Source organism: Ictidomys tridecemlineatus, chromosome 4 (assembly GCF_052094955.1).
Source record: "Ictidomys tridecemlineatus isolate mIctTri1 chromosome 4, mIctTri1.hap1, whole genome shotgun sequence".
Classification (NCBI taxonomy): Eukaryota; Metazoa; Chordata; class Mammalia; order Rodentia; family Sciuridae; genus Ictidomys; species Ictidomys tridecemlineatus.
The window spans coordinates 116,644,788-116,672,787 of record NC_135480.1 but is presented as its reverse complement, the minus strand read 5'-3'; the positions used below and the strand labels follow the sequence as shown (position 1 = coordinate 116,672,787).

General features: G+C 42.9%; 1 protein-coding gene across 1 annotated transcript in view; it reads left to right on the top strand.

Annotated features, from left to right (window-relative positions):
* Positions 1-1,750: 1,750 nt before the first annotated feature.
* Opcml (opioid binding protein/cell adhesion molecule like) overlaps positions 1,751-28,000 on the top strand; it is a 1,131,302-nt gene continuing 1,105,052 nt past the window's right edge. The window contains exon 1 of the mRNA XM_078047345.1: positions 1,751-2,179. Within this exon, the coding sequence (XP_077903471.1) occupies positions 2,119-2,179 (61 nt within the window). The 5' untranslated portion in view covers positions 1,751-2,118. The remainder of the gene's footprint in view (positions 2,180-28,000) is intronic.

Genomic DNA, 28,000 nt, shown 5'->3' with positions numbered 1-28,000 from the left:
ACAAGGTTTCGGTATATGTCAGCCATCTCCTCTCCCTGAGATGACCATCTCATTTGTTAGGTTCATCTTATCCCTCTCACCACTTCAAGTCTGAGGAGTCAGCCACTGGTAATCATTCTTACAAACGTCTGTCGGATTTTCTCATTGCTCAACGGATTCACAGATCAGTTTGCTTGTGAATGACGTGTTTGCCACTATTGGTTCAACAGAATTTCTTTAATATGCAGGGTGTATGTACACAATTCTCTCTTATCTACATTCACAAATGTGCTAATTTGGGATTGGTTTCTTCAAATGCATTGTCTGCCCTTTACAGACAAATAACAAAATTTTTCACATTCCCAAGGACTTTATACTAAGCAGGTACTTTGAGAGTGTCAGGTGATGATGCTATCTATCATCATGTGTTTTCCACTCAATTCCTCAAGTTTATAAAAAGAGAAGTAATCAATCTTTCTGCTTCTTTTAAAGCAAACAGGGCTGATTTTCTAGAAAGAGAGAAGCTCAGTTAGACCCTCAGTTATTTGGGTCAAACTGAGCTTCTCTCTTTCTAGAAAATCAGACACTGTGTGGATCGTAGATTTTTCTAGAAAATCTCTTTCTAGAAAATCAGCAAACACTGTGTGGATTGTACAGTAAGACAGACCTGTTTTGAATCTCTGCACATTTAGTTGTATAGAATTTCACAAGTTGCTGGCACTTGCTGGACTTCAGTTCCAGCCTGTTGAAATCTAGGGCAGGGCTCTGGTGGGGATAAACTGAAGTAACACCTGGGGATACCTGCCATAGGGTAGATACTTGGGAAAATATTGAGAATGCAATGGAGGAGGGAAGGATGCTCTTACCTAGAAAGTCCTGTGCATATTGGGCTGAGAAGGAATTCCAGCCTCTGTGGGGTATTTAGAGGGCATCCTGCGACAGCTATAGTTTCCCCAGTCTTTAATTGCGAGTGTTTTTCTTACCACAGAGCCTCATAAGTGAAGAGCACTGTTGAGTGTTAGCATCCCTAAACTGGCAGCAAACTGCTCAGAAATTCAGGGAGGGCCGCAGTCCTTTCTAGAACAGGTACCTTGTAGGGGTGTGTGACGGGGGGGGGGGGGAGATGGCACCTCAGAGGTGCAAAAATACTGTCCTTGTTAACTGCCATTCTAGAAGGGACAAACTGAGCTGCAAAGAGGAAATGAGGAAGGAAGGCAGAAGGCCACAGGTGTCCCTCCATGACCTACTCATCTTGAAGATTTCCCATGACTTCAGCAAGTTTCTACCTCCTTGAGGTCTATTCTGAGTACATTCCTTCCTATACTGTAATCATAAGCAATTGTTTGGGCTTCTTGTCTTGGTAGAGTTTCAGAATGCTCTAATTGTGGGGAACTGGCCAATTCTTTCTGCATCTTCAGTGAAAAAGAAAGAAAAAAAAAAACTTGCCATGCCCATTTTCCTGCTGGGAAAACTAGATTTCTTCCAAGTGCTCTTAAAGGCAGATTGGGGACTGGGGTGCAGATTTAAATGCCTGAGTACTTCCCGTGGGTTGCAGATCTTGCAGCATCCTGCCTGGACACCAGGAAGAAGGAATAATGATAAGGAATTGTCGTGGCCATTACCTTTCTTTCTTGGTTATGTCCTGAGCCCTGCTGGAGTCTAAACAGACAGCGCCAAACCCCTCCCACTGCCCACCAAGGAGTGAGTGTGTGCCCACGCAAGCCCCACATGGGCATACTCACAGGATGCCAGTGCGCACTGCTGTGGTCCTGGGGAGGGTGTGAGCAGGGGGCAGGCTTCAACTCCCTTTGGAGTCCAGCCTTCCAAAGAGGAAAGTCTCCTAGTGTCGCTCAGGAGAGTGGAGCCAATGCGTGCCTTGGAGGAGGTCTGCTTTGAGCCCTGTGCAGATTGGTGCTGATGATTCTTACCAGTTGTGTGTATGTGCAAGAAAAAAAAAAAATACCAGAGACGCTGCCTGCCTGCTCCCATCTCTCGCGCGCTCTCTCTCTTCTGCTCTCTCCCTCCCTTTGCAAACATTGGATTTAAACCTGCTCAGAATTCAGCACAGAGGAAGGCAGCAGCAGTAGCAGCAGCAGAAGCAGGAGCAAGCCCGACAGCCCAGAGCACTACAGCGTCGAGATGTACCATCCCGCCTACTGGATCGTCTTCTCTGCCACAACTGCCCTGCTCTTCATCCCAGGTACCCGAGAAGGGTGTTTTCTCTTTCTGGGGTGATTGTGCAATGCAAGGGCAGAAGAGGAAGGAGGAAGAGGGAGAGGCAAGGAGGAAGGGAGGAAGAGAGGGAGTGTGAGAGGCATGTGAGCAAACTAGGTAGGCTTGCTGTGCACACACACGCACACACAAACACACACACATACACATTCGCTCACTCAATGGCTCACACGCACGCAGATGCTCGCAGCACGGGATTTGCTCTCTATTCCGGGGAATTGGTGAGCTGGGTTCGAGATCCGCACTGTGCTGTGAGGTACTGCTGTTTCTGTGAAAGGTACCCACTGGCATTAACCAGTTGTGTTCTGGGGGTAAGAAGAGAGGGGTTTAAACTCCTAGGCACAAATCCTTCTTGTACCTCTGTTGGGACCTGCAAGGAGGGACGGGGTACTCTTATCTCTCTCTCTAACCTATTCATTCCCTCTCTGTTTCCGAATCCGTATAGATCTCTGCATCTCCTTCTTTCTGTATGTTTTCTCTCTCTTCCTTATGATCTCCCCTCTTTCCTACTCCCCCTCCTTTTGAAACCTTCTCCCTTGTACTCTGACTTCAGCTCTTTCCTCTCCCCATCCTTTCTCCTTCACTCATGAATTTGCTATATTTGCATTTCTTGTCTGAGCAGTCTTTCACCCTCCTGTCATCCTTTCTTTATCCTTCCACCAAATGGGCAGATTGTGCCTTTAAAATTCAGAATCCTCTCAGTTTCTCCTTCCTACTCTTCATATCAGAAATGTGAATTACCCTTGATAGAATTTGCAATGTGCAAACTGAGGGAAGATTGGTCTGGGAATCTGGATTCACCAGATACCCCTCAGCATCTTCTCTACCTTATCTAATGATTTAAATGTGATGCTACCTCACACAGCAGTTACTTGTTTAGGGAAAACAAATCTGCAGTGATACAGGTAACACTGTAATCCCATCGAAATAAGCTTGGTAGAAGCCTTGCAAAATCCAACATGTCTTAATAGATTTGGTAATTGCAAAAGAGTCCTTTGCAGGCAGACAACTGAATGCCCGCAGGCGTCTTTCAAACAATGCTGAAGGGGCTAGGTTATGCTTGCCACGATTTTAGGCAGCATCAAAGGGTTGGTGGAGTTTCCATACTAAACCCCAGCCCAGGCAGGATTTCTTTCTTTCTTCCCTTTTCTTTTTTTTCCCTGCAAATCAAGATAGATATATTGGGCAAAGCATTAGCTTAGACCTAAATTCCCATACATATATACATAGATATGAATGCTAAGATTCTGAAATCTTGCATCTGATTCCATAAGTAATAGACATTTTACATTATTATATTCAGAACCCCTTGGAAAGGTTTTTTCATTTGTTTTTAAAAACATAATTCCCTAAGTACTTCTAAGCTACAAAAAGTGAGATTAGGAAATAATGGAAGTTTATTGGGGAGAAAGAAAAGTGGACCAAATTTAATAAAGAAACCCAGTTTTGTCATTTAAAAAGTTTTAATTTTTTTTTTAAATTTTAAAATATTTTCCCAACTAAATTTTTAAATTTTTGGTTTGTACTTTTACAAAAGAAGTGGGCTCTGAATAACCCTATTTCTGGATATTTGCTTTAAGGTGATAAGTTTCCAGTTGGGAGTGGTGTTTTTCTTATTCCCAATTCCAGCACTGTGGTAGGGGGTTAGAGCCAGGACCTGCAGGGGGCTGGGCTGATGGGGAAGGCAAGCCCTCAGCACTCAGTACCTGCAGGAGCCTGGTAGAGGGAGCCAGGTAGGTGCTCTGGGACCACTATGAGAAGACAAACTTTCCTGTATGACAGTTCCTGGGGTCCTCCTCGCTCCTGGTTGATTCCCCTCCTTCCTCTGTGCTGGAGCAAAGATCAAGACCTCCGGGCCCCAGGGGAATCCTAGCAGTGTATATGCGCCCCTCATGGCAAAACCCAGAACATTACACTTCCAATAGGGGAGGGGAATGAGACCCTGTCGTCTGAGGCTGCATTGCAGTGCACTCTGAAGGAGTCAGGAACGAGGGTGAAACCTCCCTCTAGGGGCCCCCTGACACCCTAAAACACAGCTCCTCTGCATTGGTCGGAGCAGGCAGAGCTTGCCTGCAGGAGAAGCATTCATACCCAAAGCAGCTGCTGAAAGGGGAGTGAACCTCCGCCTCCTGAGTCCCTGAGCATGGGGTTGAGGATGATAAGCAAGCAGTCTCCCAGTCTCTCACAGATGTCAGTCTGGGGTCCTACTTTGCTCTTGGTCTGCTGCCTTCTCTGAATGCTGCCCTTTATGCCAATTGTGCTAGGAACCTAGATAGTGAGATAGTGCAAGGAGGAAAAGTTGGCGTCAGAAGGTGTAAGTGGAGTGAAGGAAAATGACATACACAGAAGGAATCCTGCGGAACCGAACCCAGCTGCAGCCAAAGTTCTGAGGCTCTGCCAGGGTTTCCTTGTGACTTCTCCTTTGTCACTTTTACTTCCTTAAGTATGTCTTCAGGTCCATCCCCCTCCTGTGTTTCCCCATGGGGTTAATAGCAGCCTGTTAGCCTTTTACTTTCCTTGCATCTAAAGACAGAGGGTAATGTAATAATAAAGCCCTGACCCATTTGGACTTCTACACCGTTCATTCTGCAGTCTTTTATTTCTTGGTAAAACACGTTTCTACCCCAGAATAATTTTAAGGTTAATGCTGTTGTCGCCAGATACCTTCCAGGGAGAGAATGATGGAGTCGAATTACTTTTCTAGGCAGAATCTCTAGGATGGGAAGACAGTTGTAAGTGGACACTGTGTTGAGCCCACACCTAAGACAGGGCACAGGGTCACGGTTGACACTTTAATTGTAATGCTTGGGACACAGTCTCTAGGCACCCAGGGTGGGGGTGAGCTTATCCCAGGTAGGAAGAGAAATAAGGGCCTGTCTTGGGACCCTTTGTGGACTTTAGTTTAAGAGCTTTGTGGAAAGGGGGAGGATGGAGAAGCACAAAGTGAATGTTACTGGACATTTGCATCAGAATCACTCGGAGGGAGGGGGTCTGATTAAAATGCAAAGTTCCTCTGTCTTAGGCACAAAGCATTTATAAATAACAAACATCCCTTCCTTTTATGCCTTCTATACTACTTTGTCTGTAGTTTAAAACCTGCGTTCATGGCTTGAAGCATTTGAGTTGGGATCCATTTTCTCCTCTCCCTGTTTTTTTTTTTTTTTTCTGTTTTCGTTTTTTCTCCCTTTAGTTCTGAAAAATGGCACCATGATCATGGGGTAGGATGGATGGGGAAGGGTGAAAGTTGTGTTGCTATGTTAAGCAAATAAGGCTCAGCTCTGGAAACACAACAGGGGACAAGGACTGGTCAGGGGACGAGCTGGCTGGTAGAAGGATTAGACTTATGACTCTGAAGGCTGCTTTTCTCCAGTTCAGACCTTTGCCTCATGTTCCCTTCTTCTCAGCCCATCCTGCCTAGGTCTGAGCTTGTGTCCTGTGTTCAGAGCAGGGAAGGTGATGTGAGGAGTTCCCCAGCTGCCCTGTCTGAATTGAGCAGGATCCTCCAACACAGATCTGTGAGCCCAGATTCCCAGCCTGGTCTCCCTGAATCTTACATACTGGTTCTTAAACAGGCTTATTTAGTGTAAAGAAAGTCCTGAGATTGGATTAAAGATCCCCTTAGGTTTAGGATTCTTCCTTCCCCAGTATACACTTTCCTACATCTTCCTTCCTTTGGAAAGAGCCCTTGGATCTAGGGCTTTAGGGGGTGAGATCTGGAGGGAGGGCTTTATAACCAAGTTTTCAGGAATTCCTTTCCCACTTCTTGCACCCTAACCAGTATAGTGTAGAGAAACCTGTAAGAATGCTGTACAGGAGGGTTCAAACGGGAGAATCTAAGCCCTAGATGTACTGACAAAGGGATAGGAACAAGGACCAGGCATGTGATTTTGAATAAGACTTCAGCTTCCTTTTGCCAATCATAGATTCATGCCCATCTCCCCAGGCTGTCCTGTGGCCCTCATCTCTTATAATGATTGACATGTTAATAAGGTCAGACCACATCCTGTTGGCATTCAGCACTGGCCCAGTGGCAACAGCAGACATAGAGACAGAGACAGGTGTCAAGGGCTTTTTCAGTAGCCTGAAGCTGGGCAGCATTACTCAACCTGAGATTAATCCGAGATGCTGACTGTCTTAAGATTCTCCTGTGTTACTTCAGTCCTGTCTGCCTTTGGGCTTTCTCTCATTCTCTGCCACATTCCTGCAGCCTAGAACATTACAGAAGGAGGTTCCTTAAGCAGGCACCACCTTAATGTGCTTGTTGTCTAGCAGCCTTGGGCCTGGGTCCCCCACATGGGACAGAGATCTGTCAGGCATTTCCCATGAGCAAGGCCTCCACCCAAGCCTTTGAGTAGGTTGAAAGCCAAGAAGTGAGACTCTGATTAGCAGCACTTTGAGATTCATTTGGTTGGATCAAGACATTCTCTGACTCTCAGTTTGCCTATCTATAGAGTGGGGTTCCAATTATTTGCACTTCGTATTTCCAACCATAGCCAAAAACCTAGGTTAGATAGTAAAAAGGTGAACACTCATGCATTTTTATCATAAAAAAAAAAATCATGTTGGTCTCCTCCTAATAGGACAAGAGAGAAGAAGGCTCATAAGCAGAAGCTCAGAACAGAACATTCCTCATTGTTAAAAGAGGAAGAACAGGTAGAATCATCCTGACTCATTTATGTCTCCATCATAGTAGTGAAAATTAGCAAAATTCAGTCTTATCCATCTGTTTATTCTTTAAGACTTGAAACAGGTTCTGGCTAAACAAAATGAATTAATTAAGATATTCTGCTTCAAAATCATAAATCAAACAAAAATTATTTACCTTTTTCCTTCTTTTTGACTTCTAATGAAATGCACATGCAGACTTTGAGATTTTTGAATTTTGATTGTTCTGCGGGGAAAACTGTGGCAGCAGACATAGAACTTTGGTCTCCTAAAACAGTGCTTTGCGGTATTTTTGGTGGGGTGTTGAGTATATGGACTTGTACATCAGCCTTGGACAGTTGAGATTTTAGAAGCCTCTTCCCAGCTTCATGTGCCTGTGATAGTCTGCAGCTTATGGGCTATGGCTTTCCTGACCTGGCTTACTGGTTAGGGGGGCCATCAGTCTGCAGCCCTGTCTGCAGATGGATGGCTGCCATCCGCCTGCAGCTGCCTGAGGCTGGGAAGAGGAGAGATGGAAGCAAACCTCTCTTCCTGTCAGTGAACTCAAGTGTCAGCCCACAGATGGCCCCTGGCTGCTGACAAGTCAGGCTGTCAGTAGCAGTGGATGTTAGCACCTCTGGATCTTGACTGGCACCTTCCAGATATGGAGTTTGGGCAGGCTGAAATCATCTTGGGGCAGCTCTGCTCTGCTCTCCTACTCCTGGCCCTGAGGACACTTTTCCCTTCTGTGGGTAGGAGAACAAAATTTAGAATTTGTTCCTTATCTCTAAAGCCTTGGTTGCCTTTGCCTTGATGAGGAAGACAGTAAAAGGGCCCAGATATAGTTGCAGTCACTAGATTGATACACCCTTCATTCCAGTTGGGTAAGTGTTAGGGTTAGAATGGTATTTGCAAGGCTCAGTTAAAGAATTCAAGTAGTTCTGAGAATGAAGGAGAAAAATATAAAACCAGAGATGAACTTGAAGGCAAATGCAGTTAACCATTGCCTTCTTATAGGGGTATAAATATGCATTCCTTCCTCTTATCTTTATTATCCCTCTGATAATCATAGATCCGTGCCCTTTCCCACATGCATGTACACATACATAGACACAGATATAAATGCAGTCACACACTTGCAAGCCAGAGGTTAGCTGTTCTTTAAATCACATCCACAGCCCTCAGATCATTATGAAAAGCAAGCCCTTTTCTTTTTGCCTTCTATCTCTGCCCTTCCCAAACTCCCAACTGTTGCCTCCAACCTTGGTATTCTCCCTGTTGGCACATATGGCAGAAGCCTGTGCTAGACCCTGCTGTACTTGTGATTGCTTCCTCTTAACAATGTAAGAATTCCCTGCATATCCACCCATTCTACTGTGCACCCCAGAGCCAGTGGGTGCTAGAGACAGAGCTTGTACTCATCTCCCAGTATACCCCTCACCCACCTATGCCCCTTGGTGCTGAGAGGCTAGGGACTGCCTTGCAGCCACTAGACTAAATTAAATGTTTGCCAAATGCTCTGAGACACCCCTGAGCAAGGTGCTGGGTAAGTGCTGGGTAAGAGCATTATCATTATAATGCAGGCACATTCCCTTTAATGAGCAGCAATGCTGTGCTGAAAGACCCCTGGAAAGGCTAAGATGAATCAATGCATCAAGACACAGGCCATTGATTAGAAAGGCTGTTTGCATGTTTGTGGGAAATGATAAGTGACAAATTGGATTGGCCACTAAAATCCAACCTGGAGGAAACCAGAATATTTGGTACTTGAAGGAATAGTCTCTGAATGGTCATTCTTAAACCTTTATTCCTGGGGAATTTACAAATGCTGTTTTGCCACACTTGAGAGTCTGCTAATGGTTCTTCTAAGCATATCAACAGTCTAATGCTTTATGATCCACCTGGAAAATTTATCTTTGGTCTCCTTTGTTTCTCACCAAGAAACTGTGAGACTCAACCAATTCCAATCTAATCTTTGCTTTGCTTAAAACCTTCTTCTACAGACTTCCAGTGAGTTTAGAATAAAAGTCAAAATACTTAACAAGATCCACAAGATCTCCTTCCCATCTAGCTTCATCCTGAGCTCTTCACCCCTTCCAGCTCATGGCTTTGTTTTTTGTTTTTTTGTTTGTTTGTTTTTTCTTGGACAATCTCACTTCTTCAACAAGTCATGTTTTTCTGTCAGATTACTCCAGCTTAAAAATTCTGATTGTCTTTTTTTTTTATGGCTAAACATTATTTCCATCCTTCAGAAGTTGTCTTAAATATTGCTTTTCCAGGAGAACATTTTTGATGCTTTAAGGTAGAATTGACCTCCTTATTTATTATGCAAGTCCTTAGAATAGGCTTTTCCTCCCTAATACTGTGAATTTATATATATATTTCAAAGTAGTTATTTTCTATTTTTTATTTTTATCTCTTTCCTCCTTCTATCGTCATGCATAAAGACAAGAACTGCATCCATTTTGTTCTCCAATATATCCTTGGTGCCTAGCACAGTGGCAGAGAATAAGCCCTCATGAAGTATTTGTAAATGAATGAGTGAATGAATGAATGTGTCACCAGCCAAGGTCACATTACTAAGTGTCAGCTTATTCTGCTCTATGCTTCTGCTCCATCCCACTGAATCCTCAAAAGTGTCTGGGGCCCTGGGGCCCGCCACCCAACAGATTACCCATCTGCAGAGGCATGGGGACGGGCTTTGCTAATGGGAGATCAAAATGTGTGGTGAATGCTTAGAATGATTATTCATTCCAGAGTTCATGCTTGTCAATAAACACCAGCTCTGAACTACCAACCAAACACATGTACAGCAGCTCAGAGCTGGAGCTGCATAGTTTGGGATCTCACATCACATGTTGCAACAGACACGCCTCAGAGTGAGAGTTGTTCTGTAAACACAGATGTGGGCCCTAATGTGGGCTATTGGTTTAATGCAAACTCAAATTCTCAGCACATTTAATCAGGGAGTCTGTTAAAGTGTCCCCCAATTATTTGAAATTTAGAGTCATGCTCATAGAGCCAACAAGAAGTGTTCCTAAGAAGTAAAATGTTGGTTTAGGGATGGGAAAATACAAGAGATGCCATGTGACTCACCCAAGGCCAACTGATACTTGAATGCTTTGATGTCAATATGGAAAGATAGGGGCTCAGCAAATCAGAGGAAATACAAAAAGGGCTATATCATTTTTTGTACTTTGCCAAAGCCTAGTATGCTTGAGAGTTGTTCGTCATAATTGTGGGACTCCAAATAACAGAGATCTTGCCTTATTCATCTCTGAATGCTCTATAGTACCAAGTACATTCATTTATTTCACATGTTATTTATTGAGTGATTACTATATGACAAATGCTCTACTAGGCACTGGAAATGCAATTTCTGAACTAAGATTTTTATGGTCTCTGCTGCTGTGAAGTTTGCAGTCTAGTGGGAAAGACAGACATGCATCATACAAACACCTATTGAAATTACAATTGGAATACGTTCATAGATGGGGAGGTGTGTGGTTTTATGATTGCCTACAAAGAGGGCTGGATCCTGCCTCAGGGGCCAGGGAATACTTCCTTGTGCAAGTGGCAACTGAGTGGAGACATGAGAAATGAGAAAGAAATGATCCAGGTGCAAGGAGGAAGGCAAGCGTGATCAGGACATGCAGGGTTTCTAAAGCAGGAAATATAAGAGCACACTCTCCCATCTAGCTGGAATGCAGATAAAGAGAGTTTGGTACATGATGATGCTGGCAGGCTGGGAAGAGTCAGAAGATGGAGACAGATTTTGGAGGTTATGTTAATTATTTTGGCCTTAATTGTTTAAATGATAGAATACCATTGAGGTGATTCCTGTGCTGGAGATGTGGATCATAGTTAACATTTTGGGATCTCATTCTGGTTGCAGTTTGCATAATGGGTTAGGGGTGAACAAACCAGAAAGGAGTGAGATGAGAGGCCACTGCAGTGGTTCACATGGGATATGGTAGTGTCTTGGATCTTAGGAAGTGGCAGTTGGAATAAGGGAAACTAAAGAACTTGGGAGTCCTTAAAGGAAATCAAAGATGTATTGCAGAAGCTGCAGAAGCTGAAATCAAAAAGTATACCCATTGTTCACTCACTAACACTGAAAATAGAAGTTGTCCCATGGTAAACACTGACAGTCTCTGGGGGAGTGTTGAGAAGATTCTGGAATTCCTGCGTGTAAGCCTCCTCTTTCAGTTTAGTGTCATTTTGCCCTGGAACAAGGAATAGGTTGCTTTTGGAATTCCCATCCTTTCCTAAAGTCTCACAATCTCAGTCCCTTAACTGGAGTCCTCTCATGGTCTAATGTAGGAGCTTGAAATTGCATCACTCAACTTCTCTATCCATCAAAAAGTTGATGAAGAGCCCAGTTGTATGATTTGCTGAATTCTGTCTGCAGTTGCTTCATTCTGGAAGAAGCTTTGGGTTGAACCCTCAAATGATTTGTGGGTACCCAAAATGCTACCATTTCACAAACCTTATCATATTTATACTAGAACGTTAAGTTCCCCTGAAGCCCATGATCTAGATCCTGCTAAGCAGAGGGTGAAATCTATGGCTTCCTGCAAACATTTTAGAATCACCATAATTAATTTAGGGGTCCTTGGAATTGAGAGCATCCTTGGAAATTGTCTAGACTATTCATTTCCTTTTACAGATGAGGCATAGAGGCCAAGGGTGCCTGAATATCTTCTCTAAAGTCATATGGTCTCATCCTGGCTGAGCCCATTCTTTAATATAGGTCTTCTCAAAACCTGCATGGGGTCATTTCAACATGATAGCAAAGGGCTGAGCTGAACTTTGCCTCTTAGTCTGACAACCTGCTGGAAAATCGACCTAAAACCTTGGCCACTAATTTATCTTTCTGATTCTCTCTCAGTTTAGTGCACAGGGTAACTCAGTGGGTAAAAACCCCAGCTTTACTGTCTGGAGTCAAAAAGCAAGGGAGAAGTCTTGTTCCTTTCAGCAGCATATTCATACTTTGAATGACTTTTGTAACTGAGATGGGAGGCTTCTAGAAATATATTTTTCCTTGTTAGGAGGAAGAATATGCTCAGGGTAGTATAATATCAAATATGAGGTATGTGTCAACCTGACATGTATCAGGTCAAACTGTTGGTCTATACACTGTGATGGGCACCTACTTTTATCCTCACTATGCCACTATGCCTTTGTTTTTAAATATCTATTTGAACTTGGCTCTGCCCTAAGTCAAGAGAAAATTCATACTGAGAATCTAATGATTCATGGTCAAATAGCATATGCTTTACATTTATGTGCATGGCAACTATGACATGTGCTGACAAGTGAGAGAGCAGAAAGAGATAAGTCTCCTGACCTCCCAACTCCTACCACCACTACCACTACTTTCACAGTTGACATCATAGAAATGGGCACAATCAAAATGATTGCTGCAAGTAATTTTAGACAAATGCAGAACGAGAAGGATGTGATTGGATGGTATAGTAAGACTGCTGAAGCATAGCAGTGGTGAGGCCAAGTACCTGGAGACATTCCCATTCCTAGAACTATAGGCCTGAGGAAGTCTTTGCCTTCTCTGAACAAGCCAACTTGATTCTTATGAATACCCCAATGCCAAGGAATTTCCTGTACTCTTCAAAGACAGGAGAATGTTGGAAGAAGAGGATATGGCAGATGGAAATAGCCCATCAGTCTACAGGATCCAAGAGAAGCTGGAGTTTCCTTGGGAGTCCCCTGGCTTTATCCCATGGAGAGAAGAGTTCCCAGTCTTACTTGGCACTGGGATAGATGCCTCTTTGGGTGAAGCCCAGAAGAGAAGGGATGATGAAAATGACTATCAAGATTTTGCATCTTTTCCTGATGGGCCCCCCACAGTCTTGGGAATATAGGAACACTAATAGCTGTCACCAGCTTAGCCGTATAATATCCACGAGGATTGGGCTGCTTCTGATGACCCAGATGACTCTTTCTTCCTGTCTTCCATTAATTAATTTATACTGCAGATTGATCTCAGGTGTACTTTATGACTGAGCTACATCTCCAGTTCTTTTTATTTTTGTGACAAGGTTTCACTTGATTGTCCTCCAGATTGTCTTCCAACTTGTAATCCTCCTGCCTCAGACTCCCTAATTGCTAGGAGTACAGGTGTGGACCACCACACCCAGTCTAAATTATTCATTTTTAGAGCAAATCACTCCCCTTCTGTGACCACCTTGCGGAAACATGGACAATAGTGAGGCCACAACATGGCCTTGGGTTTTGAGTCTGTACTTATAAACCCAGTGGTTTGAGGCAAGCAGTTTATTTCTCTAAGACTCTTAATTCTCTCTATAAAATAGGGTGAAAAAATTACTTTACCTGCTTCTCAGGGTGGTCCAAAGGTCACCAGATAAGAAGAACAAAAATACATACTGTCTCTGAAGTGCTGTGTAGTTCCAGGTTGACAGGTCGTGCATCTCTTAGGCTATATTTGTCCTGGTATTTTTCTTTTCTTTTTTTGTTACTTTCTTTCTTTCTATATATGGTGGGTTATGGTTGTAATTAGCAGTGGAGCACATCTTAAAGTGCCTATAACTTCCATTTTGACTCAAGAGGTCTATTTGAGGAGACTCCTGCATTCATTTCCCCAGGTGTGAAGCAGTATTTGGTTTGCTTGGAAAGCACTAGAAAGTGGTTTCTGTGTTTCTAGCTGTGTTTCTAGCTAAGCTACTTTGTCCCTGGCAAAGAGTGTGGATTCTCCCACTTGGGTTGTGATGACAGGGGCCTGGAATGCATTAAGGAAGAGTCCCAGTGTGGAACCTAAAGTCAGTTCTGCGATGATAACAACTGTCTACTGTGATTGGTGTCATTAATAAAAATAGAATTTCAAGATGTAGTGCATTGATAGAAAGGATACTTTGGGGGAAAATGGGGTTCTCTTTGGCTTCTCTGAACACATGTTAGATAAGGGCTTGGTTAGTTTCTTCCCACAGGGGTGACTGGTAAATTCCTAGGAATTATAGTCTTCTTTGTAGGGAAGCCATATAGATTCTTGGGCCCCCACACATCCTTCCAGCTTATGCTGGGTTGAGTCCAGAATGAGAGCCATTGATTCAGTGGTGTTCTTGGGAGGGCAAAGGGGTCACCTACTTGTCTTATACCCTGCCCTAATTCAAAAAGCTCAACTTCTTGGTAGCAGCAGAAAAAGACTTGGCAAAGAGTAGAGACGGTAAGCTGATGTACAGTTCTGTAAAGGGCCCTTGAGACCAAGTCTTCTGAGTATCTGGACCTTATTCACACACCAGGTTTTGTCTAGGGTCAGATAGTAAACTACTGCAGCTCTCCTTGAAATTGGTAAATTTGTTCTGTGTTGTATTTTAATTTCTACAAAGGTCACTAGGTCTAGCTTTGGATGAGCAGAATCTCAGAGGTGTAAGGTTGCCCCTCTGTCTTTGGCTTTGGATGGCTTACTCCCTAGCCTGTAAGTCCTCAGCCCTGGCTCTTATCCAGGGACAGCAGAAGTTGTGTCAGTGTGGTCAAGTTTATAGAAACAGTGGATGCTACTTTGGAAGTCCATATGACAGCACAGAGTATGGCTGATTGAAGTCAGTTTTGTCTAGCAGGCACATCTGCCTGTAGATTAGAAGTGCAGAGAAACCACTGACATTTCTACTCTGTTAGTCTTCTTGAAACACCAATGGAGTCTGTGTGCCCAGGAAAGCAAAAGAGCTTTGCGTAACAAAATCATATTTTATGCTGTGGTTTAAGAGCAGAAGCACTGAGTGAGGGTTAAGGAGGATAGAGGAGGCTGGAGAAATCTGAGAAGATTCATTACAGTTTCTTCCCTGCCAAAGCATCGTGTTCTCTCTCCTTTATTTTAAATTCTTGTGACTATTTTTTTTTTCTGCTACTTTTTGGTGCTGACATCTGGGAATAAAAGGGCCATGATAGATTTTTCAGTAAAGAGAAAGCCCTTCAATTTACCTTGTCCTTCTGTTATTGTTCCCAGATGCCGGCTGTATGACTTGCTTCACCACCAGGAGATCTCTCACTTAGACCTGGGGTTGGACTTTATTTTGCACAATTAAATTAATATGTAAGAAATATCTTAATTACTTTCTTGAGATTGCTTGAAGGCTCTTTTTGTATTTCACTGAACATTTGGTGGTGATGGCAGAGTCAGTGTGAAGCCAGAAAACAAAGGCTAGAATCAGAAAGAAAGTTAAAGAGAAAGAGGAACTAGGAATGTCCAGAAGGAAAAAGCAGGTTAAATATTCATTTTTCAAAGGACTTGGGATCAAAAGTGTTTCAAATTTCAGATTCAAAAAAAAATGGGGGGGGCATTTGCATACATATAGTGAGATTTTGTGGAGATAGAACCCAAATCTAATTAGAATTCATTTATGTTTCTTATATACAGTCCTCAATAGATTGAAGGTAATTTTATGCAGTATTTTTAGTGCACCTGCATTTTGACTGAGGCCTGTCACATGAGGTCAGGTTTGGAATTTTCTACTTGAAGTATCACATCGGCACTCAGGAAGTTCTGAATTTTGGAGAATTTCAGGCTTTGGATTTTTGGATTAGGGATGGTTTACCTGCATAAAGAAAGATAAAGGTAAAGCACTAGGTCACCAAGTAAGACGGCTGCAGGGACTAAGATGGCAGCAGATGAGTCAGCAAGGAGAGCTGACAGAATCTTGGAGGACAAAACCTGAGCCCTAAGGGGTTTCCCACACAGTGCATAGTCTCTCCTGTATTGAGGTGGCACGTGGGTTTTATCAGCCATCACCCAGAGGGACAAACACCCCTGTGAGCAGGCTGATGCTTGAGGTATTAAAACATAAGCTGTAGCAACTCAGATAACATAAAAATCCTGAAGGTTGAGCACAGATTCCCTGGGTGTGTTCAATAGCTTCCCACCTTCCATCCTTGAAGACCATCAACCTGGCTATACATACATACACACACACCCCACCACCACCACCTCTTATATGTTCATACACGCAAAAATACATACAGTACACATACACACACCCCACCACTCAGACACACACACCTCCCTATATACATAGTACATATATACACTTTTCCCACCCAGCCAATTCACTCACACACCTCCATACACACAGTATACATATACATACACACCACCAACCACATACCCACACATATATACCCATACACATATCACCCATATAGCCACACACACAAATCACCCACATTTCCACAACCCCACACTCATACACACAATATATATGCACATACACAAACTATCCACCCAGCTATAATATACTCATATACACACATACCATCACCCAACTACACATATACATGGATACACGTAGTACATACACATATGTAAACCCCACCCATGCACCTATCCACATCACACAAATATATACACACCCATATATACATCACCCACATATCTATACACACACCACCCACTCACAGATCCATATTACAGAACCCACCAGTCATCCACACACATGCATGTACACACCCACACAAACAGCGTTCACCCATCCACACACATACACATACCACCCAGGTACACATACATCATCCACTCACACACAAGAACATCATCCATCCATACACCATCTACTCATACATACATACACCTAGCACCTACTCATACACACACATGCACATCATTTATACACCACCCCCATCCACTTACCTATCTACACCAACCCTCATCTACACCTGTACACAAACCAACCATTCATCCCTCCATATAGACATTCACACTCATGCACACCACCTACTCATAGACACACACATTCATACAGACACACCCCACCCTCCCTCTACACTTGTGCACTTATCAGCCATACATACGTCCTCCCATATAAACACATATACATACATCACCCACCCACAAATACACACACATTAACCTGCACATCCATATACATACACATACCACTCATGTATAGCCTTCCTGTTCCACAGCCTTACACATATACATACCACCCATGCACATACATGCACACATAACATATACAGATACACACCCCTACATTCCCTGCTCCTCTTGCTAACCATTTTGGCTAGCACAGGGCCTTCTGAAGGCTATCTTTTGGTAGCATCGTAAGCATAGATGTCATGGGCTACATAGTGCAGAAGAAAGTATTGCTTGACAACATTCCTCCAGCCTCAGGATGGCAGAAATAGAAGGGGACTTAAGGGTCCTTGGGTCTTCCTTACTTATTTTTGGTGGGTAATGTTCACCCAGGTGGACATCCTTGATTGCCCTCTCTCTGCATATGGCTGTGGCCAGAGATACCCTTTAAAGAGCTGCAGTAGTTATTCACTTACTGGGTTTGGCTTAGGAGATTCCTTTAGTTATCTTCTTCCTGCTCCAAAAATACCTCTTTTTGCCTGGGTTCTGACCCTGGTTAGTTTCATTGCCTAGCTATCACATCCTTATTTGGACCCTGACACTGATGGCTTTTCTCAGAGGTTTCCACAGCTCTAATTAGTATCCTTTCCCTAACACAAGGCCCCTCAATTACTCCCTGGTCCATGCTCCATGCTGTGGTTTCTGTTATATAATCCAGACTCCTTTAGGCCCCCTCTCCCAGACTTCGCCTGCTCTTTCTCACCACAGCAGTTCCACTCTCACTAGCTTTATGTCATCACTTTCCATTCTTCAAAGAAAACCAAGACCCACTGTAGTACAAGTGGTCTCTCAAATTTTTGTTTATGAACTCTTATATTTCTACAATTAAACATTGTAAGCATGTGCATACAATATGTATTTATTTATGTGTAAATGATATATGTGTATACCACTACATGTATATAATGAGAAAAAGTATAAGATAAAAATAGGAATTCTAACATTTCTTCCTTTCACATCAATATAACACTCAGAGCAGCCCTGGGGACAAGCACCACTTTGAGACCACTGCACTAAATCATGCCACGTGTTTCGGACTACAGTATAGACAGAAATGTCAAATCATCCTTGGCAAGATGCTCCTAATGGCTCAGCTCTGAGTGCTTCCCTCTGGGACTGAGCACGATGATGTGTCCTTGGTCACAAATCACTCTGGATATTGGTACAATACAGTTGCTATGGCAGACCCCCATCTTGGAGCAGCTGTAATGTTCTTCAACAATACTACCTTTGTGGTAAAAATGGGTAACACATCAGTGGACACAGACCAGCATCCAGAATAGTCCCTTATTTATCAGAAAAAGAAGAAGAAGAAGAAGAAAAAGAAGAAAAGACCATTGAAGGGAAATAAATGTAAAACAGCCTTGGCAAGAAGAAAAAACTAAGGAAAGGGACCATCCGTTCCAACTGTTCACGAGTCTTCCTTCCACATTCCCACCCTTTTCTCCCTTTGTCCTGGCTCTGTCCCTGGTACCAGCTAGCCCGGAGACACTGAGATTCTTGCTTTCCTGGTGTAGGCTGGAAGTGTTTGTTCCCCCGGGAAGAAGTCCAGCTGAGGCAGGGTTAGAATTCTTTCAAAGAAATATTATGAAAACATATTAATAGTGATACATACAAAAAGAGTCAAAACAGGAAAATTTGAAACCAGCTGCTTTTTCCTGAGCCTCGTTGTCCTGAGAGGACTCAGGTGCAGCCCAGAATTGGTGGTGGCCCTGAGAGTGGGGCTGTCAGATATTTGGCTGTAGGAAGTGTGGTTGACTGAGAACCTCAATGGCAGCTCTCTGAAGTCTATTCCTCTGCTCTCTTTGAGCCTGTGTTTCTCAGTCCATGACTGAATGAGGTAAAGATACCACATCAGGGACACTTTGGGGAGACATGGTCCCCTCTGACGGGTGACTTTGACCTGAAGGCTCGCAAGCAGCTCTCTCAACGTCCCTGGGAACTGCACTGTGTTGTCTGCTTCCGCCCACCCTTTCCCGCCTGCCTTCTCACCTTCAACATGGACCAGGCTGGCACAGCCGTCTGTCTGCTGGCCCTCCTGGCTCCTTCTTCATTTTCTCTCACAGTTGCTTCCCCTGACAAATGTCTTGCACATTTAAACTTGTCTTGATGTCTGGTTCTCAGAGGACCCAGCCTGACACAGTGTTGCTGGGCTGACCGAGATAAGTAGGCGTGTGAGCCAATGTTTTACTCCATATGTCGACCTTTTCTGGTTTGACGTTATACCACCCACACTGTAAAGTTAAGCTAGGACTCATGGACAGCCCTGAGAAAGCTACAGTTTCCAATACTAGAGAAACTGGCTTTTTTCAACCCTCCTAGGCAAAATCCCAAAGCCCTGGCCTACCCCTGGAGTAAATGAAATATTTTTAACATACCCCCTTAAATTTCCTGCTTGAATTTTTGGCTTGTGGAAATTGGTATAAAGGTGGTTCCTTTTTCCCTGGAAGTGCATTTGAAACTCTAGCCCACACCTTACATCATTTGTTTCTAATTTTTCTGGTTTTTTTTTTAGGGTATATTCACTATTTGGCTCATAAACAAACCTGTTTCTATCTTTCAGGAATGTTTGTTTCTAATTGTTATGGTTTTGTGTTAGCTTCTTGAACTTGATTTCCTAATGTTTCTGTGGAATGGTGCCTTAACTGTGTACACGTGACATTTTAGGCAGGATACTTTGTTGTTGGGTTGTCACATGGGTTGTAGAATTTTTAGCAGCATCCCTGGCTTCTGCCTACCAGATGCTAGTAGCACCTCTTGAGTTATGAGACTCAAAAATGTCTCTTGACATAGCCAAATGTCCCCTGGGGGACAAAATCATTCTAGGTTGGAAACTACTGCTCTGTGATTTTAAATGGTCAGTGCAGTATCTTAGCAACCCCTCTAACTTATGCTAGCTGTCTTCTTCCAGCTAGTGAAAGGATGGCCTTCTCTTCTTGTATCATCAGCCTACACCCCTGACCTGCTCTGGTTTAAGTCTGTGAGAAGCTTCTGGTTTTCAGCTTATTTATTTCAGTGGAAATTTGGTCTATCCAGAACTTGTAAAACCAGGTAACCAACTTCTTCATCTTTTCCAGGTGCTCTTAGATTAATACTTTTGAAGAATGACTAACAATAAGAACATACTTGATAATAGTACTACTAGGTATAGTAGTAGGGTTGTTGTCTGAAATGTAATGGCGTGTGTAGAATAAAACATATTCAAGAAATCTTGCACCATGACTACATTGCTATTCAGTTGGACTGCCTCTCTCATTGAGCATGTGATTGTTATTAGACAAACTGCTCCAGCAACTGTCTTTAGGGCACACTTAGATTTTGTCTATTAGCTTGGGGGTAATCAGGAGTGAGAGTGACAGCTTAGATAAGGTTCCTATAGGCTAATATCTAAAAGTAAACTAAAAGGCAGTATCTAAAAAATAGAAGGTTGTAAACAACAGTGTAGACTTAACCACAATTATGGCAGTAGAGTTTTTGAGATCAGTCAAGGATGCTAAGACAATTTGAACCATTTCCTCGACTTAGGTCTTTAGGGGTTTCTCTTAGGAAAATTCTCAAAGGAAATTCTTTTGCAGAACATTCAGAATATCCAATGCCAAATGCTCCAAGTGAGGATACCAGAGCAGACACAGGTGCAGTGGAACTGATAAAAAAGGAAGCAGGGTGTTTGGTTTTTCCTTTTCTCTGTAATCCCATTTGGGAGTAACCTGGGAACCAAAGCATAAATTCTACTTTTAACAGGTCAATGTCTCAGGGTTCCAAACTTAGGAAGCAGTTACTTCTTTCCTTAGAAGTAACTATTGCAGAAGGCATATCTGATAGTTACTTCCTCAGCCTTCCCATACTGATTTCTCAGTTTCTTTGAAGTCTGTTATGACCCCTGCAATAAACCCTGACAATACTAGAGCATAAGACCTGGAGATGTGAACCACCTGCATTTCTGGGATATTTTCCTTATGGTCTGGACATGCTGGTGTCACTATATTTTGGAGCATATGCTCTCTGATTCTTACTGTTGCAGACTCCTCCAGAGTCCTTGGGGGACTTGGTGAATAAGATCTGACTTTTGGGGATTCAGAATGATAATTGTTTCCCCTACTCAGCTGATTACTGGCCTGATCTCTTTGCTGCTCTATTCCTGACAACAATATTTTAAAAATTAAACTGTTAATCTCTGTGATCTAGCTCACTGATTAGGATCTTTTCATGAACCATTATAAATGCCAAACTTGGTTTAGGTAGAAGCTACTTCTGTGAGCAAGTCCATAAGCAATGACTCTGCAAGTTCATCATGCAATATATTCATTGTGCACTTGTTTTCTGCCAGCAGTCAGGCGCTCAGGAGAGTAGGTGGCTGAGACAGTCCACTCTCCCTAGTCCTCCACTCAGGAGACAATCCTATGTACACATTAACACAGCACAATGTGCTGTGTCTGCCTTCTTTTGCATAAACAGTTCTACAAAGGCAAAAAGGAGGAGAAGAAGGAGTTCACTAGTTTTCTCCCCTGGGATTTCTCAGAGGAGGTGGAGTTTGACTTGTGGTTTTTAAAAGTATAGCAGAGAATCCTCTCATGGAGAATCCAACTGAGAAACACAATAACCACAGGCAGTTATGTCTGGGGATTGGCTGGGAAATAGCTGGCAGGGTATAAAGCAATGGGAAAGAGGTAGGAGAAAAATTCTTGCCATCCTCCAAATTGCAGTGTCTAGAAAAATGGTAGGGCTTTTTGGTCCATGCAGCAGTATTCTCATCACACTGCAGATTTTGTTTGTGTAATTTAAATGTCAGAAAAATGATGGATAGTGCTGGTGAAGTCTCAACTTCCCATAACCCCACAAGTTGCTAAATATCCATGTTATGAATGGAGTCAAGGGTGTGAGAAACCTTAGGTTTTTATTTATAATTATTCTTATTTTTTTATGTTTGGGGTTTTACACATTATCAAAGATATAATACATTTTCTCTCAAATCTTCTATATTGTTTACACCCAGATAGAACTATAACCCCTACATTTATAAATTCTAGATAGCAGGACCAATAAAATCAAACTCTTTTTCATGACTTCAAGGATATTTTTAATTGTAGGTTGTGCTCAAATTTCAGGATAATGATATATGTAATTGCTCATGGAGTTCTTGGAAATTCATTAACCTGGTGTAATAATGTGATATATTAAGAAATATATATTGGCTACTGCACCATATTCTGAGATAGAGCTCCTAATACCCTTGGAGATGGGAGTGCTAAGGGAATCATTTGGACTCATGGTTCCTGACACAGAACTCCTAAGACCCTTGTAATTTCCTGAGTGATAGGAGCATAGGACACTGAGCTCCTAAATCCCTTGGAATTTCCTGGGTGATAGGAGCATCTTCTGCTCTAATGAGGTGACTGTTGGGTACCTCCTGGACAGCCTCAGGATGAAGGCTTGTTTCCAGGAAAACCATGTGATTAGACAGTAGGAGTTTTCAACTCCTAATCCCCCAGCCTCTGGGGAGCAGAGAAGGGCTGCAAGATGAATTGATCACCAATGGTCAATGATTTAATTGATCATGCCACCTAATGAAGCTTCCTTCAAACCCCAAAAGGACAAGGTTCAGAGGACTTTCCAGCATATGAAGGTGCTTAGAGGGTGGGCTACCCAGAAAGGGAGTGGATTTCCACATCTCTTCACATATGCCTTGCCCTATGAATTGCTTCCATTTGGCTATGTGTCTGGTTTTTTTTTGCAATAATCCTTATAATAAGTGAGAAAATACAATTAAAATATTCTGCTGAGTTCTGTGAGCCACTCTAGTAACTAATCAAACCCAAATAGGGGGTATGGGAACCCCTGTTTATTCAGAAGCTCAGCTCACAATCTAGGGAATTGCAATTGGCATCTGATGTAGGATACAGTTCTGTGGGAATTAATCCCTGAGTCTTGTGGAATCTGGTGCTATCTCAAGGTAGACAGTGTAGAAATAGGACTGAATCATAGGATATCCAACGGTTGTGGTCTGGCAAATTGTTTGCTATGTATAGATAAACCCCTCATAACTGGTGTCGAAAGTGCTGTGTTGAGTGACTGGGTGAGAGAAGGAAGAATCATTTATTTTTTCCTATCTTTTCAGATGTGGCCATTGCTCTTTAACTTCATTCATTTAACAAAGATGCAGTAAGCCCCCAGCCAGCATGGTCAAACACTTTTCTTTGACTTTGGAATCCATCTGAGAATGTATCAAATCAAAATTCTTGCCCTTGGGAAGTTTATATACTAGTAGAGGGAATCTAATAATAAACAGAAAGTACAATACATAAATGAATTTTTGGTATGTTAGGATATGGATAAAGAGAATGAAGTATATTGAGATATGAACAGTGAGAATACTAAGAAAGAGAGCTGAAGTTTTAGACAAGCAAGTCTGGGTAGGCTTCATTCTGAAGGTCTTACCTGAGCAGAGTCTTAAAGGAAGCAAGGATGTCTAGAATGAGCAGCGCAAAGACCCTAAGGCATGAGTGTAATCTATCTAGTTAAGGAATAGCACTGAGGCAAGTGTGGCTCAAGCAGAGGAAGCAAGGAGATGTGAACAGAGAAGTGATGGGAACTCTGTTAAGTGAGCTGTGTTGTCCTACGCTATAATTCAGATGAGTGTCTCCCAAAGGTTCATGTGTTAAAGGCTTGGTAACGAGCTTGGTGCTATTGGGAGGAGGTGGAACCTTTAAAAGGGGGCAGATAGTGAGTAGTTTTAGGTTATTGGGGTATACTCTTGAAGAGGATTGTGAGACCCTAGTCTGTTTCTCTGCCATGAGTAATAGGCCTCCTCTGCCACATGTTTCCTCTATGACACACTGTGCTGCCACAGATCCAAAGCCATGGGCCCAAGTGGTCATGGTCTGAAACCTCCAAAACTATGTTCCAAAGTAAACTTTTCTTCTTTGCCTGTTTACCTCAGGTATTTTGCTTTGTAATACGAAGCTGACAAATATCCTTTATAAAGGGTTTGGCTTTTACTCTGAGTTTGATGCAGAATTCTTATAGATGGTTATTAGGAGTAGCACAATCTCGCTTGATTTAAAAGCACACTCTGGCCGTTGAAGGTAGAAAGAGTTAGACTATCTAGAAGGCTATTGCTGTACCCTACACACAAGATGACAGGAACATGACCCAGGATGACAGCAGAGGAAATGATAGTGGTAGATCGTGGCTGTATGCTGAAGGCAGAGTCATCAGCCTGGCAGAATATGAGGTGGGTGAGAGGGTTTTCAAGGAGGACTCCAAATTTTCTGACTTGGAACAATTGAAATAATAACGTTGCCTTCAACTGCAATAGAGATTTATGGGTGGTACAGGGTTTTGGAGAGTGTGGACTAGGAGTTTATTTTGGACATGTTGAACTTGATATGTCTATTGAACATGTTGAGTAGGTAGTTGGACATGTAATGAGATGTGTGTGTGTGTGTGTGTGTGTGTGTGTGTGTGTGTGTGAGAGAGAGAGAGAGAGAGAGAGAGAGAGAGAGAGAGAGAGAGAGAGAATTTTCTGAGCCAGAGTCCCACAGACGGAGTGGCTGGTATATAAGGAATATTTAAATTCATAAGCCTGCATGAAACCACAAGGAAAAGGGATGCAGAAAGAGAAGATAAGAGGGCAAACACTAAGCTCTAGGTAGTGTCAACTTTAAATGAGCTCAGGGAATTGGTTATATACAATCATGAGCAATTCATCTAAAGCCACGTGGGTAAACTGATGGGTGGGTCAAGGCAATAAGCAGTGAATGAGTGACATGCAGGCCTTAGATTAGGCACAAAGTTCGGAACCACATGTCATCCCAAATTACTGTAGTATACAACTAAAGGAACCAAGATGGTATTAGAGTACAGACTCCATTCATAACAATCTCTTCAGTATTTAACACTAGGGCATGACGAGAAGCCCAAGACATGGGTAGGCCAATTCAATGCCACAAATTATTAGAAACACAAAAAAAACCTTAGGACCATTTAAGCCAAAGCTTGGTTTACAAATGAGTAGGCTCATATCTTCAAAATGAACTGATCGGACCAATTCATACAGCAACTTTTAGGAAAACAGGATACATAAATAAGGTCTAATTTTTCACAGATGAGTACACCTTCATCCTGTTGGGAATTTACCAAAGAAATAGCATTCAGAAAATATGATGGTCTCTTTTTTGAGCTTGAAATAACAAAACTAAAACCGCCTCATAAACAAGCTCCTGGGTGGTGGAAGATCAGCCTGAGCGAGGCTTCTTGCCTACAGAAACTTGCATTTCTCCAAAGGATGCTTCTTGCTCAGTGATCAGCTGAGAATAAGTCAAATGACTACATAGATACAGACATGAAATTTTAGGGGCATGGTATTATATGCAAACCTTTAGCAGAATTCTCGACTTAAGAACTTCCTCAGAAGCCCTCACTACTTTTCCTATAGTACTACCGAGGTTTGGGTAATGTGCCCTGTGAAAAGAGGTGGGTCCCAAAGGTGGTGCATGCCCAATAAATACTCACTGAATAAATATCTTAATGGAACATCTTATGTAAGCAGGTTAGCTAAATATGGGAGGAACCACAGTGTTGCTGACTACTCAAATACCTGGACAACTTGGATACCTTCTCTCTGATTTAGTGTATTGGACTAGAAAGAGATTGGAGTCCCTGATGTAGATCTATGGGAGAAGGTTAACTGAGAATAGTCATATGAAGCTTTAGACGATTTTTAAGACAATCTCAGTGTAAATACTGAACAACATTGTCACTGCTGCCAAGTTGCAGAAAGAGACCTTGGGAAAGCCAGCAGGAGAGTGTTGGGAAGCATCGTTCCCTTCTGCCTGTCCTGTTCTCCTGATTGGGTGGCAGTGGGGTAATGCCAAGCAAGGGGTGGGAAGCATGGCAAATATTCACTCACTCCTGACTCTAGTAGCCTTCAGCTCTTTCCTGGCTGTTGGGTCTGTGCCCAGCTGCATCCGACTTGGAGAAATGAGGCTGCTGACACAGGCAGATGAGCTCTGTGGTGAAAAGCCAAGGGAGAGATGACATTTGAAAGATCTCTTTGCAATTACTTTTCTTCTTCCCACTCCTCCAAGTGATAAGGAGCCTAGGGCCAATTCCTTATTAGGCCAGAGAAAGCATTACCTGCATTACCCCCAGATGATTGCTGCAGGCTGATCTTACAGCATGATGGTGGGTCAGCCAGGGTCCTTGGGCTAAGCACGTAGGCCCTTCTTTCCAAGGGCAAGGGACCTTCTCTAAAACCACCTCACTTGCTCCCTTTGGGAAACGAAAAGCATCAATCACTTGGATTGTTATGCAGAAAGCAGAAACAAAGTTTCAGAGAAAGAAGACACTAGCATCTCTAATGTTTCTTGTTTTTAGTCTTGCTCCTAAAAGTTAGGGTTCTTGGACCAGCAGTCTAGATATGAAGAATCGTGTACTTTCTGTCTATCTTACTCTCTGACTTCTATCCCAATCCCAACTCACATACATAACCTTCCAAGTAACTTTTCCTTGCCACCTTCTCCTAGAACAAACTCTTTTCTCTCTGACCTCCATGAGCAATGATACTCAACTGTAGCTGCACATTGAAACCACCTGGGAGAACTTTAAAATAGCCCTAATACCCAGGTTCTTAATTGATCAGGGTAGGACATCAGATAATAGGATTTATGAAGAACTTTTCTGGAGCTGCCTATATTCAGTGTTGGGGAAAAATTATCTTATAACATGCCTTTTAGCCCTGAAGCATGTGGGACCTCAATGATTTACTCCTTTTATGATAACTTCTGCAATTGTCTTTCACATTTTTCCAAGATCAGAGTAAACTACCTGAGGACAGGAGTTCTTCCTAACTACCAAGGGTGAGTGCACATGGCCCTGGGAGAGGAGCTTGAGGAGTCAGCAGTTTGAACTCTGTCCTCCCAGGCTTTGCCTGGCTGCATGGTCTTGGGTTTGCCCCTGGACTTTGCCCACCCCCACTTCTTTCTCCATGATATAAGGCCACAGTAGGTGATCCTGTAAGGTGCCTTACAGCCCTGGTCTTTTGTAATTCTAATGAACGCTCAGGAATTGGGACTCATGGCAGCCAGTCCAGGCTTTGAACCTGGTGTCTGTCCCCTGTTAGCATGCTTCTCACAACCTCTTGCTCCTGGGGAATCCATGATTTCCACCTCTGAAAAAAACAGTCTTCTCAGCTGGAGATCAGGCCTCTCATGAAGTCTTTCTTTCTTTTTTCTTTTCAAAACTTATCTCAGTCCACAGTGTTGCTTGGTCCTCAGGCCCTCAAGATGAGCCACTGGGGCAGTGGAGAAAAAGTCTTCTCTGTTATGATTCCCACCTTATGGAGCAAAGGGGAAAATAGGCTTCAGTTTTTAAATTGATAATCCCAGCTGCAATAGTTGAGATCTGGAATATTTTTCAAAGCCCATGTGTTAAAAGGTTTGGTCTCAGCCTGTGGTGCTACTGGGAAGTGGTGGAACTTTTAAGAGGTAAAGCCTAGTAGGAAGAAGTTAGGTCGTTGGGGCATGCCCTTGAAGGGAATTATGGGACACCCGCACCTTCTTCCGTTTCTTCAGCATCCTGACCATGAAGTGAATAGTTCTGTCATGCACTCTCTGCCATGGTGTGCTGCCTCACCCCAGGATAAAAAGAGACATGACCAGTCTCCCATGGACTGAAACCTCCTACACTGTGAACCAGAATAAACTTTTTCCTCTTTATAAGCTGATTATCTCAGGTAGTTTATCACAGTAACAGAAATCTAACTAACACAGGTGGTTAAAAGGAAGTAGAGGGAAGGCCCATAGGCAGAGAAAAAAAAAAAAAAAAACTTCAGCGAAGTCAAGTGTTTGCTGTGGATTTAGAAGAAAGAAACCAGATTCTCTGGGAGCTATGGATTCTAATGGAGACACATGATCCAGTTCAGAGTTCAACAGTCAGTCCTGAGCCCTGGAAGCATCCATAAAGCACATGCTCTTGCCCCCATCCCCAGCACTACATGTGGTCAGTAGCATTTGTACATACCACTGGAATGGTAATCATCTTGCTTTGGATTCTAGGATAATGTTTTTCTGATTATGTGGTTAGGGCAATGCCCTTAGTTGTCTTCTGCAGTGACTGCAGTTTCCGATTTTATCAGGGATGATGAGCCTCACCTTGTTTTCTTCTGCTGGCCAGTGTAAGCTTCCCTTCCTGTCTTACCAAATAGTCTTTCCAGAATCCTTATCTCAGGCTCATTTAAAATGATGAAATAAAAGTGTTATTAAC